This window comes from Mustelus asterias, chromosome 23 (assembly GCF_964213995.1).
Source record: "Mustelus asterias chromosome 23, sMusAst1.hap1.1, whole genome shotgun sequence".
In the NCBI taxonomy this organism is placed as follows: domain Eukaryota; kingdom Metazoa; phylum Chordata; class Chondrichthyes; order Carcharhiniformes; family Triakidae; genus Mustelus; species Mustelus asterias.
In genome coordinates, this window is record NC_135823.1 from 25,718,870 (window position 1) to 25,730,776 (window position 11,907).

The window sequence follows — 11,907 nt, forward strand, 5'->3', positions numbered from 1 at the left end:
TGTTCAAAACGTTCCATATGGAACAGGGAATAATAATGTTACAATGTACTATTTAAATGGAGAGAACTCAGTGGTACAGAGGGATCTGGGTGTCCTGGTATATGAATCACAAAAGGTTAGTATTCAGGCACAGCAAGTGATTAGGAAGGAAAATAAAATGTTGGTATTTATTGCAAGGGGAATGGAAAACAAAAGTAGAGAACTTTTACTGTAGCTGTACAGGACTTTAGTGAGACCACATCTGGAATACTGTGTACAGTTTTGCTCTCCTTATTGGAAAAGAAAAATATAATGATATTAGAAACAGTTCAGAGAAGGTTCACTCGACTTATTGCTGAGATGAGAGGCTTATCGTATGAAGAAAAGTTTGGCAGGTTGAGCATATATCCATTGGAGTGTAGAGGAATGAGAGGTGATCTTATTGAAACATAAAAGACCCTTGAGGGGATTTGATAGGGTAGATATTGGGAAAATATTTCCCCTCGTAAGAGAGACTAAAACCAGGGGACACAGTTTAAGAATGTCTTCCATTTAAGATGGAGATGAGGAACAATCCCAGAAAGCAGAGGCTGGATCTTTGAATTTATTCAAGGCTGAGTTAGACAGATTTTTGATCAACAAGATCTTATTGAATGACGAAGTGGAGTCAAATGGCTGGACGGTCTACTCCTATGTTCCTAGTATTAGAAACTGAAATTTGAGGATATAGCGCACAATTTTAACCCAGTCATTATGGGAGAAACTGTTAAGCAAAGGACAAGTGCTGCTGCAGAAGGACAGAAGCAAATTGGGGGAGCAGGGGGGGCGCGGTGAGTAACCGAGGACAGTATTTGCAACATCATGTAGTGGTGAGGTCACAGAGCAATGATGTTTGATTTCATTTTTTATTGTCACATGTATTAACATACAGTGAAAAGTATTGTTTCTTGCGCGCTATACAGACAAAGCATACCTTTTATAGAGAAGGAGACAGTGCAAAATGTAGTGTTACAGTCATAGCTAGGGTGTAGAGAAAGATCAACTTAATGAGAGGTAGGTCCATTCAAAAGTCTTATGGCAGCAGGGAAGAAACTGTTCTTGAGTCAGTTGGTATGTGACCTCAGACTTTTGTATCTTTTTCCTGATGGAAGAAGGTGGAAGAGAGAATGTCCGGGGTGTGTGGGGTCCTTAATTATGGTGGCTGCTTTTCTGAGGCAGTGGGAAGTGTAGAGAGTCAATGGATGGGAGGCTGGTTTGTGAGATGGATTGGGCTACATTCACAACCCTTTGTAGTTTTTTGTGGTCTTGGTCAGAGCAGGAGCCATACCAAGCTGCGATACAACCAGAAAGAATGCTTTCTATGGTGCATCTGTAAAAGTTGGTGAGAGTTGGAGCGGACATGCCAAATTTCCTTGTGGTATGATTAGCAATCCAAAACACCAAAATGTATGAGCAAACGTAATGTAGCTTAAAGTACTCCTCCTTACCTGGGCCAGTATTATGCTTGACAAAAGGCTCACGGTTTTCATATCATTCACGTCATCGCAAGATAAGGTCAAAGCATTGCATGGTAGCACCTCTCGCAGAATGGCTGAGCACAGAACAAGGATCGGCTGTGGTGCCTTCAGGAAGCACAAGGTGCTGTGGAGTTTATGTAGGACATCCCTGGGAAGACTAGGTATCAGACAGAAAGATGGGAGTGCGTCAGACTTTGACTCGTACAGATATATAACACATTCTAATCACACTCCCTCTGTAAACACATCCAGCTGCTTCTTATTGCTGAGGACAGAAACAAACCCAAGCCCCTCACATCCGTTTGTAATATATAATCACAGATATACTATTAAATGTCCATATGAAGCTATTAATGAAATAAAACACACAAAATGATCACAGAGAAATTCAACAATCGAGTTATTTGAGAATATTCCATCCCCACCACCTGGAACTACTTTTATTTAATCTAATAACATTTTATGACAGAAGTCAAACTGAAATGATTGAAGAACCCCCTCTTCCAGTCAGGAAACCCAAGTTAGTCCACATTCGATAGTGAGATTCCCTCTCATTCCTTTCCTTTTGTTTTTTTAAATTCATTTGTGGGACATGGGCATCGCTGGCTGGCCAACATTTATTGCCCATCCCTAGTTGCCCTTGAGAAGGTGGTGGTGATACAATGATACAACTGAGTGGCTTCTAGGCCATTCCAGAGGGTAGTTGAGAATCAAACCACATTGCTGTGCTCTGGAGTCACATGTAGGCCAGACCAGGTAAGGACGGCAGATTTCCTTCCCTAAAGGACACCAGTGAACCAGATGGGTTTTTCCAACAATCGACAATGGTTTCATGGTCATCAGTAGATTCTTAATTCCAGTTTTTTTTAATGGAATTCAAATTCCACCAACTGCTGTGGCGGGATTCGAACCCGGGTCCCCTGAACTTTAGCTGAGTTTCTGGATTAATAGCCTAATGACAATACCACTAGGCCATCATCTCCCCTGTTTGTTTCAAACACAGACACTTACGTTCTGCTGTATTTTGTTGCTGAGACAATCAGGAAGAGTTTTTGCAGGGAATCGACAACTTCCTTATTATATTCCTTATTCTGCAGGAGAGTAGAGATGCGGGAGCAGAACTTCTGTAAGTCATCATCTTGTACTTCCCTGGGAGGGAGCAGAAAATGGGTATTAAATAAAAGCTGGGGTTAACCGAATGATAGAGCAGGTTTGATGGATTATTGCATAAAGTACCTCTGAACACTTTGTTGGAACATATTTAAAAAGACCTTTGAATATTATTAATTCTGCCAGCAGGGTAAAAGATCCTGCAATTCCGGTTTCAATGACACGTTGTTTCAGGAACTTAGTAAATAAACACTTGGAAATACTCATCAAGTGGTTCATACTTTTCACTTTAGCTCTGATGATCACATTAGACTATGGAGAGAGAGCAAAGGAGATTTACTAGAACAGTTCCAGGCGTAAGAGACGTCAGCTGATTGGAGGGACTAAAAAAGCTGAGATTCTTTTCCCAGAAGATTAAGTGGAGAGTAAATAGGGACTAAGGAGAAACTGTTTCCATTGGCAAGTGTGTCAGCAACCAGAGGTCGCAGATTCAAGACAATTAGCTCACAGCCAGAGGGAAGATTAGGAGAATTTCTTTTTATAATCATGGTGAATTGTTATGATCAGGAATGCATTACCTGGAAGGATAGTGGAAGCAAATTCAACAGTAACTTTCAAAAGGAATTAGATAAATACTTAAAAACATAAACATGCAGGGCCATGTGAAACAGCACGGGGAGTGGGACTAATTGAAGAGTTCGAAGAGCCAGAACAAGCTGACTGTGCTGTTTGCTCTATGTGGCTCAGTGGTTAGCACTGCTGTCTTTCAGCGCCAGGGTCCCTGGTTCTATTCCAACCTTGGAAGACTGTGTGGAGTTTGCACGTTCTCAGTGTCTGCGCCGATTCCTCCGGGTGCTCCGGTTTCCTCCCACATTCCAAAGACGTGCAGGTTAGGTGGATTGGCCATGCTAAATTGTATTATAAGTGGCGCAGAGTTTCATAAGAATTCTGAAGAATTTATGGTGGCACAGTGGTTAGCACTGCTGCCTCACAGCACCAGGGACCCGGGTTCAATTCCGGCCTCAGGTCACTATCTGTGTGGAGTTTGAACGTTCTCCCCGTGTCTGCGTGGGTTTCCTCCGGGTGCTCCGGTTTTCTCCCACAGTCCAAAGACGTGTGGGCTAGGTTGATTGGCCATGCTAAATTGCCCCTTAGTGTCAGGGAGATTATGGGGATAGGGCCTGGGTGAGATTGTTGTCGGTGCAGGCTTGATGGGCCGAATGACCCCTTCTTGCATTCTATGATTCTAATAATTCTACACCCCTTTCGATTAACCAGTCCACCTGGCTAATCCAAGCCAGAAGCAGCCTTACAGCCCAAATCTCCACCACAGGCCAAAGCATTTGTCCTTCCGTGGATACAAATGGCACAGCTGTTGATAAAAAGTATCTGGACTTTGATTGTTTGGCTACGAGGAGCAAATACACTAGGGGGACAGGCAGCAGCTTCAACAGTTTATGGCTGGATTGTCCTCCAATTCTGTTGTATATAATCCTATTAAAATGCATGCTTTCTTTTGCTGCAAGTGTTTTAAATGAAAGCTGTGCGTTTTTCTTCAGAAAGACCAATCTGCCATCCTGGCAGTTGCAATCCTGTGTGCTGGATTCTCATCTCAGAGAGCTGCAGGCGAATCTAATTATCGACTGACATTTCCACTTTGGCTCCTCTTGAGGAAATGGTTGCCGTTCAGGAAGAATTATTGCTCAATCCCATTAATTAGGGAACTCAAATGGGAATGAATTTGCCTCATTTATCAGATCGTACTCATCAAACTAAATCCATCAGCAGGGTTGTAAATCATTCAGAGCTCCGTTCAGTACCGCTTCCCTCTTGAATTTCTGGTCTGATGCCAAAAGCAGAGCTGGTGGGAGGGAAGTTCTCTTGCTGATTTTTTTTCTGATCAAACTGGTTCTTAGCCATTGGCCCACACCAATTTTCTGCTTTAAAAACTAAATATTTTTTTAAAACCAACACATCCAGCACTCACTGCTTTGATATATTTTCCCTCTGCATTAGCTCCCCTTCATCCTCCAACTTTTGCTGGGCACGGTTGCTTAGCACTGGCAGCCTTTCAGCTTCCCGCAGGTAGCTCCTCTTTGCAGAAAAGTGGGCACCAGCAGGCTCTTTGACTACAGATGTCAGGGTCGCCCAGACTGATCCCACACAGCCTCATGCTCAATTTCGAGCAGTGGTCACAGGGTGACAGTAATCCTGACAACCCTGCCCGATTTGTCTCTTCTGGATGTACTGACACCGAAGTCAGTGCCTTGGCTGAAATCAACCAACTTAACACAGTGGGAATCAAACTGGCCACATTGTAAGAAATAAGAGCAGGAGTAGGCCATTCAGCCCATCAAAACTGCTCTGTTATTCAATAATATCATGGCTGATCTGATTGCTGCCACTTTGTTGCCTGACCCTATAACCCTAGACTCCCTGGTCAATCAAAAATCTGTCTAACTCAGCCTCTACCTTCTCTCTCGAAGAGCATTCCAAAGACTAACCACTGTCTGAGTGAAGAAATTCCTCATCTCCATCATAAACGGAAAAACCCTTATTTTTAAACCGTGCCCCCTAGTTCTAGATTCCCCCTCGAGGGGAAACATCCTCTCAGCATCTACCCTGCCAAGTCTCCTCAGAATCTTATATATCTCAATAAGATCACCCCTCATTTTGCTAACACTAAAGAGTATAGGCTCACCTTGCTCAACTATTCCTTGTAAGACAATCCCTTCATCCCAAGAATCAGCCTAGTGAACCTTCTCTGAACTGCTTCCAAAGAAGTATATTCCTCCTTAACTAATGAGACCAAAACAGTACTCAATGAGTGGCCTCACCAAAGCCCTGTACAGTTGTAGCAAGACTTCCCTACTTTTAGACTCCATCCCCTTTTCAATAAAGGCCAACATTGCATTTGTCTTCCCAATCACTTGCTGTACTTGCCTGCTAGCTTTTTGCAATTCATGCACAAACCTTTCCAAATCTGCGACTTCCACCACAGAGAAGGACAGGGGCAGTAGATACACGGGAACTCCACCACCAGGAAGTTCTCCTCCAAGTCATTCACCATTCTGACTTTAAAATATATCACCCTTCCTTCACTATCGCTGGGTCAAAATCCTGGAACTCCAGTCCTCACAGTACTGCGGGTGTTCCTACAATACATGGACTGCAGCGATTCAAGAAGGTAGCTCACCACCATCTTCTCAAGGGTGTTTAAAGATGGGGAATAAATGCTGGCCTAGCCAGCGACACCCATATCGCATGAACAAATTTTAAAATGTACAAGGACACCCAGATCCACCTACACTGCAGCATTCTACAGCTTCGCTCAATTTAAATAATATTCTGCTTTTCTATTCTTCCTGCCAATGTGGACACCTCACATTTTCCCACATTATACTCCATCAGCCACATTTTTGCCCACTCACTTACTCTACCTATATCCCTTTGTAGATAGACTCTTTGTATCCTCTTCACTACTTTTTTTACTACCTATCTTTGTATCATCAGCATATTTGGCTACAATGCAGTTGATCCCTCCATCCAAATCATCAAGGTAGATTACAAATAATTGAGGCCCCATCACTGATTCCCTACGGCACTCCACTAGTTAGTTTGCCAACCTGAAAATGATCCAATTTATCCTGATTCGGTTACCAGTTAGTTACCAATCCGCTTTCGATGCTAATATATCACCAGCACCATGAGCTCTTAACCTGTGCCGGACCCTTGTCTGTGACACCTTACTGAAACGTACAAGGTCCGGAGAGGACTTGACAGGGTGGATGATGAAAGAATGTTTCCCTCTGTGGAGAGACTAGAACGAAGGGAAAGAGTTTTAAAATAAAGTGTTTCCAATTAACAGGGGAATGACAATAAATATTTTCTCTCAGAAGGTTTGAATCTTTGGAACTCACGTTCCAAAAGAGCAGTGGGAGCAGGGCCCGTGAAAATTCTTAAGGTAGAGGTCGATCACGAGGTAGGTGGAACCTGGAGTTGAGGCCATAAACTGATCAGCTGCAGTCTTATTGAACGGTGGAGCAGGCTTGAGGGGCAGAATGGCCTATTCCTGCTCCTACTTTGTCCAGTTATTGAATGCCTTTTGGGAATCTAAATGCACTAGATCTACTGGTACGCATTTGTCATCCTGCTTGTTACATCCTCAAAAGATAATAAATCCTCTAATAAATCTGTCAAACACAATTTCCTTTTCACTAAGCTATGTTGACTCTGACTGTTTTACGATTTTCTAAATATCCTACTACTACCTCCTTAACAATGGATTCTAGCATATTCCCAATGATAGATGTTGGACTAGCAAGCCTATAGATTCCTGTTTTCTCACCCCCTCCTTTCCTGAATAGTTGCGTTAAATTTGTAGCACTCCAATCCACAGGAACCTTCCCAAAAACTAGGGAGTTTTGGAATATGATAACCAATGCATCCACTTTCACTGCAGTCTCTTCTTTTAAGCTTCTAGGAAGCAGGCATCAGATCCAAGGACTCGTCATCCTTTAATCCCATTTGTTTTCCCACTACTTTTTCTCTAGTGATTGCTTTAATTCCTCTTTCCTTTTTGCCCGGTGTTTTTCTACTATTCTTGGGATGCTTGTTTGCATCTTCGATTGTGAAGATACAAAATATTTGTTCAAAGTGTCTGTGATTTCCTTGTTTCCCACAAGCAATTCCCCAGTCTCACCCTCTAAGGGACCAACACTCACTACTCTTTTCCTTTTTGCATGCATTGACGGTGAGCGTCAGAGATCAGGGTGCAAAGGCAGGAAGTGATTGGGCATATGAGGTTTGGTCGGTGGGCTAGTGTAAGCAGTCCCGCTCTTCCTGGCACACAGGCAGTGCCGGAGAAGCACTTACCTGTACAATGCAGCAGTTTTCACTTATTTTAGCTGCCAGTAACCAACCCCACACCCCCCCCCAAATCTGGCTGGCCACTGATGGTACAAAGACAAGGAAGGTTTTGGGCAAAGATGCAAGGTGATATGCAGAAGAATTTTTTCAGCAAGTGCTAATTTGTTTTGGTATAATGGCTTGGAATGTGCTGCCTATGCAGGTAGTGGGACCAGAGACAATGGGTGATTTCAAAAGGAGATTGGATGGGCACTTAAAAGGACATAAACCTGCAGGAATATGGGGATGGAACGGAGGAATGGGCCTGAGTGAACTGCTCTCCAGAGTGCTCGCATGGGCCTGATGGGCTGACTGGCCGTAATAACTCTCTAACTTTTTTGTTAAGGAGAGAGCAGAGAAAGAAATTAGGGGCATGCAACCTCATTAAAATATTTAAACCAGGAATCCACCTTCTAGATGTGGATTGGTGACTCGCTCCCGTCCCAGTGGGTTTGAGGTGGGATGAATTTAAATTTGGGATCTTTTACATTTACTTCTCAACCAACTCAAACTGACTCACGTTTAAGAATCTGTAGTTGCCGGTGTCTATATCAATTTTCTGTTTCAAAATAAACAGATTCCAGTCCAAACAGATTCTGCCCAGAATTTAACTTCTTCGTAAAGGTCATGACATCATAAATCCCATCCCTGGTATTGATCAGTCCTCCGAAATAAAGATCATTCATCCCAGGAAATGTATTTATTTTGAATCCGTTAAGCCCGAGGGGGATTCCACAGATGCTCATTCTACCTGGATTATCAGCATTTGAGGAGAGCATGCTGTTATCAATCTCTCCACGCATGTATGAAGGAAGACAGGAAGACATAATTAACATTTGTAAATTCACAGAATCCCTGCTGTGCAGAAGGCGGCCATTCGGCCTAACAACAATCTCACCCAGGCTTTATCCTTGTAACCCCATGTAGCTACCCTACCAATCCCCCTGACACTAAGCGGCAATTTAGCTTGGCCAATCCACCTAACCCACACATCTTTGAAATATGGGGGGAAACCAGTGCACCCAGAGGAAACCCATACAAAGAATGTGCAAACTCTACACAGTCACCCAAGACTGGAATTAATCCCAAGTCTCTGGCGCTGTGTGACAGCAGTGCTAGCCACTGTGCTACCATGCTGCCCACTTTTCCCAGTTTTCTTTCTAGCCAATGGACAGAGGAAATTTCTATCCTATCAACTTGTGGGACATCAACCTGTGTCCCACAGATGAACAGGAAGGAGCCTGCCTAGTATTCACACTGTGCAATAAGAGTGTACAAACACTTGGTGCTTCACTGAAGTTGCTTTGTTTGATATTTTAACCCGTCTACTTCAAATAGGCTAAGGTTTCTACCAAAATAGTGGGCAAAGGCCTTTCACATGGGTAGATCATGAACTCTTACACTACTCCACAGCATAATATCCAGATCTGTGTATATAGCTCTGGATCACACTACCACCTCTACTCCCTCCCATACAAAATCATCAGCCATACCATCATTCATCCCTCTGTAACAGTAGGTCAAAATACATTCCATTTTCTGCAAACTCAATTCAGTTCTGTTTGAGTTCCACGATAGATTAAAGGCAAATTCTCTGGTAAGCAGCATCACATCAGTATACTGATAAAAATAAACACTTGTGCTATCTCTTTCCTTCTTGCCCTTTGTTCTGTGAAATCTTAAAGATGGGCTAAAGCACAGATTTCAGGTATTAAGAAGCTTTTTTTAGGAAGATGATGACAGAAAATCTGTCAGGTAACCTGGATCTGTACAACAGATGTGTACATTACAAGTCTAAAGGAGGAACTGAAGAAGACAATTATTTGGTTATATATGCAAAAATAGTTGAAGGTGTCAGGGCAAGTTGAAGAAGCAAATGGAATCCTGGACTTTTCATACAAAGACATATTTCATACAAATACACATTATGATGAACCTTTATAAAACACTGGTTCAGCTTCAACTGGAGTATTGAGTCCAATTCTGGGCACCACACTTTTAGGAAGGATGCACAGGCATTGGAGAAGGCAGAGAAAAGATTTCTGAGAATGGTTCTGGTGATGAGGGATTGAGTTACATGGATAGATTTGCGAAGCTGTTCTCCTTAGAGAAGATTGAGAGGAGATCGGCAAGAAGCATTCAAAACTATGATGGTTCTGGACAGAGCAAATAGGGGGAAACCGTTTTCATTGACTGAACGTTTGAGAACCAAAGGACACAGTGATGGTCAAAAGAACCGAGTGACAGGAGGAAAACCATTTTTAACGCAACAAGTGGTTAGGATTCTGATGCACCCCTTATGTAGCAATGGCAGAATTGGATAATTATCTAAAGAAAAAATACTGTCCAATTTTTGAAAAGATAGAGGAGTGGGACCAGCCGAGTTGCTCCTACAGAGAGCTCTATGCAGCATTTTCTATATGATTGTGCTGTAAAAGAGCTGTCAAGCCTTTGGTTGTTTTGAATGCAACAATCGTTTAAATTCTGCCTGGCTTTGCTTACTGTTTTGAAGGAACTTATTAACCTAACTTTCAAGGAAATTTCAACTGTTTAAAGTTTCTGAAGAGGTGAGACATATCTGTAGTCTTTGAAGTGAATCTATCTGATACATCTGAAAGCTAACTATTCAGAAACTCAGTTACTAGTTAGAAGAAGGAAGAAGATATATGTCTAAGAATTAATACAGACAGTTTAACATGAAGGTTGCAAACCATTTTATCTTTTGCAAGGAACTAGCTGATCTATTGTTAAAAAGTTATGTTGTTTCTTATTTTTTCATTGCTTTTAAATTGTGCTGTGTTTTCCTCTTCAAAGACAAGCAAGAATCTGTGGGATAGAACTAGTAGTTCATTTAAAAAAAAATTATACATGTAGGCTCTCTATGTAACGAACGTTACCTAACTATCAGAGGATTGAGGAAGCTAAGATTCACTACCAAGCCACCTGAAATGCAGAAGCGAAAAATGTTCAGAGCAAAAATGGGTGAAAGAAGCCCAGAACGTAACGCCAGAAATTCTAACATTCTAAACCCGTGAGCCGGCACCTGAAGTTCAGTTGTTAAACAATATGGTTTAGACTTGTTTGCAAAACAGCAGTCCTGTCTCAATCTGATAAAAACCTCGATCCTAAAAACATTGATCTACCCATGTGAAAGGCCTTTTCTCTTTTCAGATGCTGACCAGTCTGTACTTTCTATTTTGAATCCACGGTGATTGCAAATGTTCCTACATGGTGGCACAGTGGTTAGCACTGCTGCCTCACAGTGCCAGGGAGCTGAATTTGATTCCTGGCTTGGGTCACTGTCTGAGCGGAGTTTGCACATTCCCCATGTCTGTGTAGGTTTCCACTGGGTGTTCCGGTTTCCTCCCATTGTCCAAAAAATGTGCGGGTTAGGTGGATTGGCTATGTTAAATTCTCCCTCAGCGTACCCGAACAGGTGCCAGAGTGTGGCGACTAGGAGATTTTCACAGTTGCTTCATTGCAGTGTTAATGTAAGCCTACTTGTGACAAATAAATAAACTTTAACTTTACTTTTTGGAGAGAAAAAGCCCATTGTCTGCCAATCGTTTGCTTGAATAGTGAGGCTCTGGTTTGTTACTTGTGTTTGTAGTGGGTCAACTCAGTGGCCCCACTCTCACCCTAAGAGTTAAGAGGTTATGGGTTCAAATCCCACTCCAAGATACTTGAGCCTTTCATTCAGGCTGACATTGCAGTGAGGTATTGAAGGAATGTGGCACTGCCTTTCAGGTGAGATTGTTAAACCCTGTCTACTCTCTCAGGTGGATTATTGGTGCCAGAAGAGTAGGAGATGGTGTCCTGATCAATGTTCATCCCTCACCAACATCAGGGGATTATCATATTGCGGTTTGTGGGGATGTCCCCTTTAGCACTGACTGAACTTCAAACACTATTTAATCGGCTGTCAAGTGTTTTGGGACGTCCTGAAGGGCTGAAAGGCGCTACATCAATGCAACTTCTGCCCTCTTCAAGTGTTAAAGTGAGCAGCCTCACTCGCTGCCCGGGCTCCTCCTCTGTTACCTGGCCTGTCTGAGGAGATTCTCCGCCGAGGCCCCAAACATCGCAGCCACCAGCACCTCAAACCACCGCCTTCCGAGTCTTCTCCGGCGCCTGGGGGACAGGAAAGAGCGCGTACCAGAATAACTGCTCCGGTGTAGCTCCCTTTGTTGTCCGGCGGGAGAGCAAAGCGCCGCAGGTAGATTCCGGATTCCTCTCCTCAGCCATTCAGGGTTTGAGAGTTGAGTGCAAATGTAAATTTTTAAACTGGGGAGGAATGGGTGCAGCCTGAAGATATAACCCATGATCTGCGAATATACCTTAATGCAAGAGGAAGCAACATTCGAGTACAAAGGAGATTGGCTTTTATCTATACAAG

At 42.9% G+C, this 11,907-nt stretch overlaps 1 protein-coding gene across 2 annotated transcripts in view; it reads right to left on the bottom strand.

Moving 5' to 3' along the window:
* The window catches only part of ap5z1 (adaptor related protein complex 5 subunit zeta 1), a 48,362-nt gene extending 36,720 nt beyond the window's left edge, over positions 1–11,642 (bottom strand). For both annotated transcript variants that reach the window (XM_078240152.1, XM_078240151.1), the window contains exons 1-3: positions 11,553–11,642; positions 2,508–2,645; positions 1,467–1,653 (exon numbers count right to left, since the gene is read on the bottom strand). In XM_078240152.1, the coding sequence (XP_078096278.1) occupies positions 1,467–1,653; positions 2,508–2,645; positions 11,553–11,593 (366 nt within the window). In that variant the 5' untranslated portion in view covers positions 11,594–11,642. The remainder of the gene's footprint in view (positions 1–1,466; positions 1,654–2,507; positions 2,646–11,552) is intronic.
* Positions 11,643–11,907: the final 265 nt, after the last annotated feature.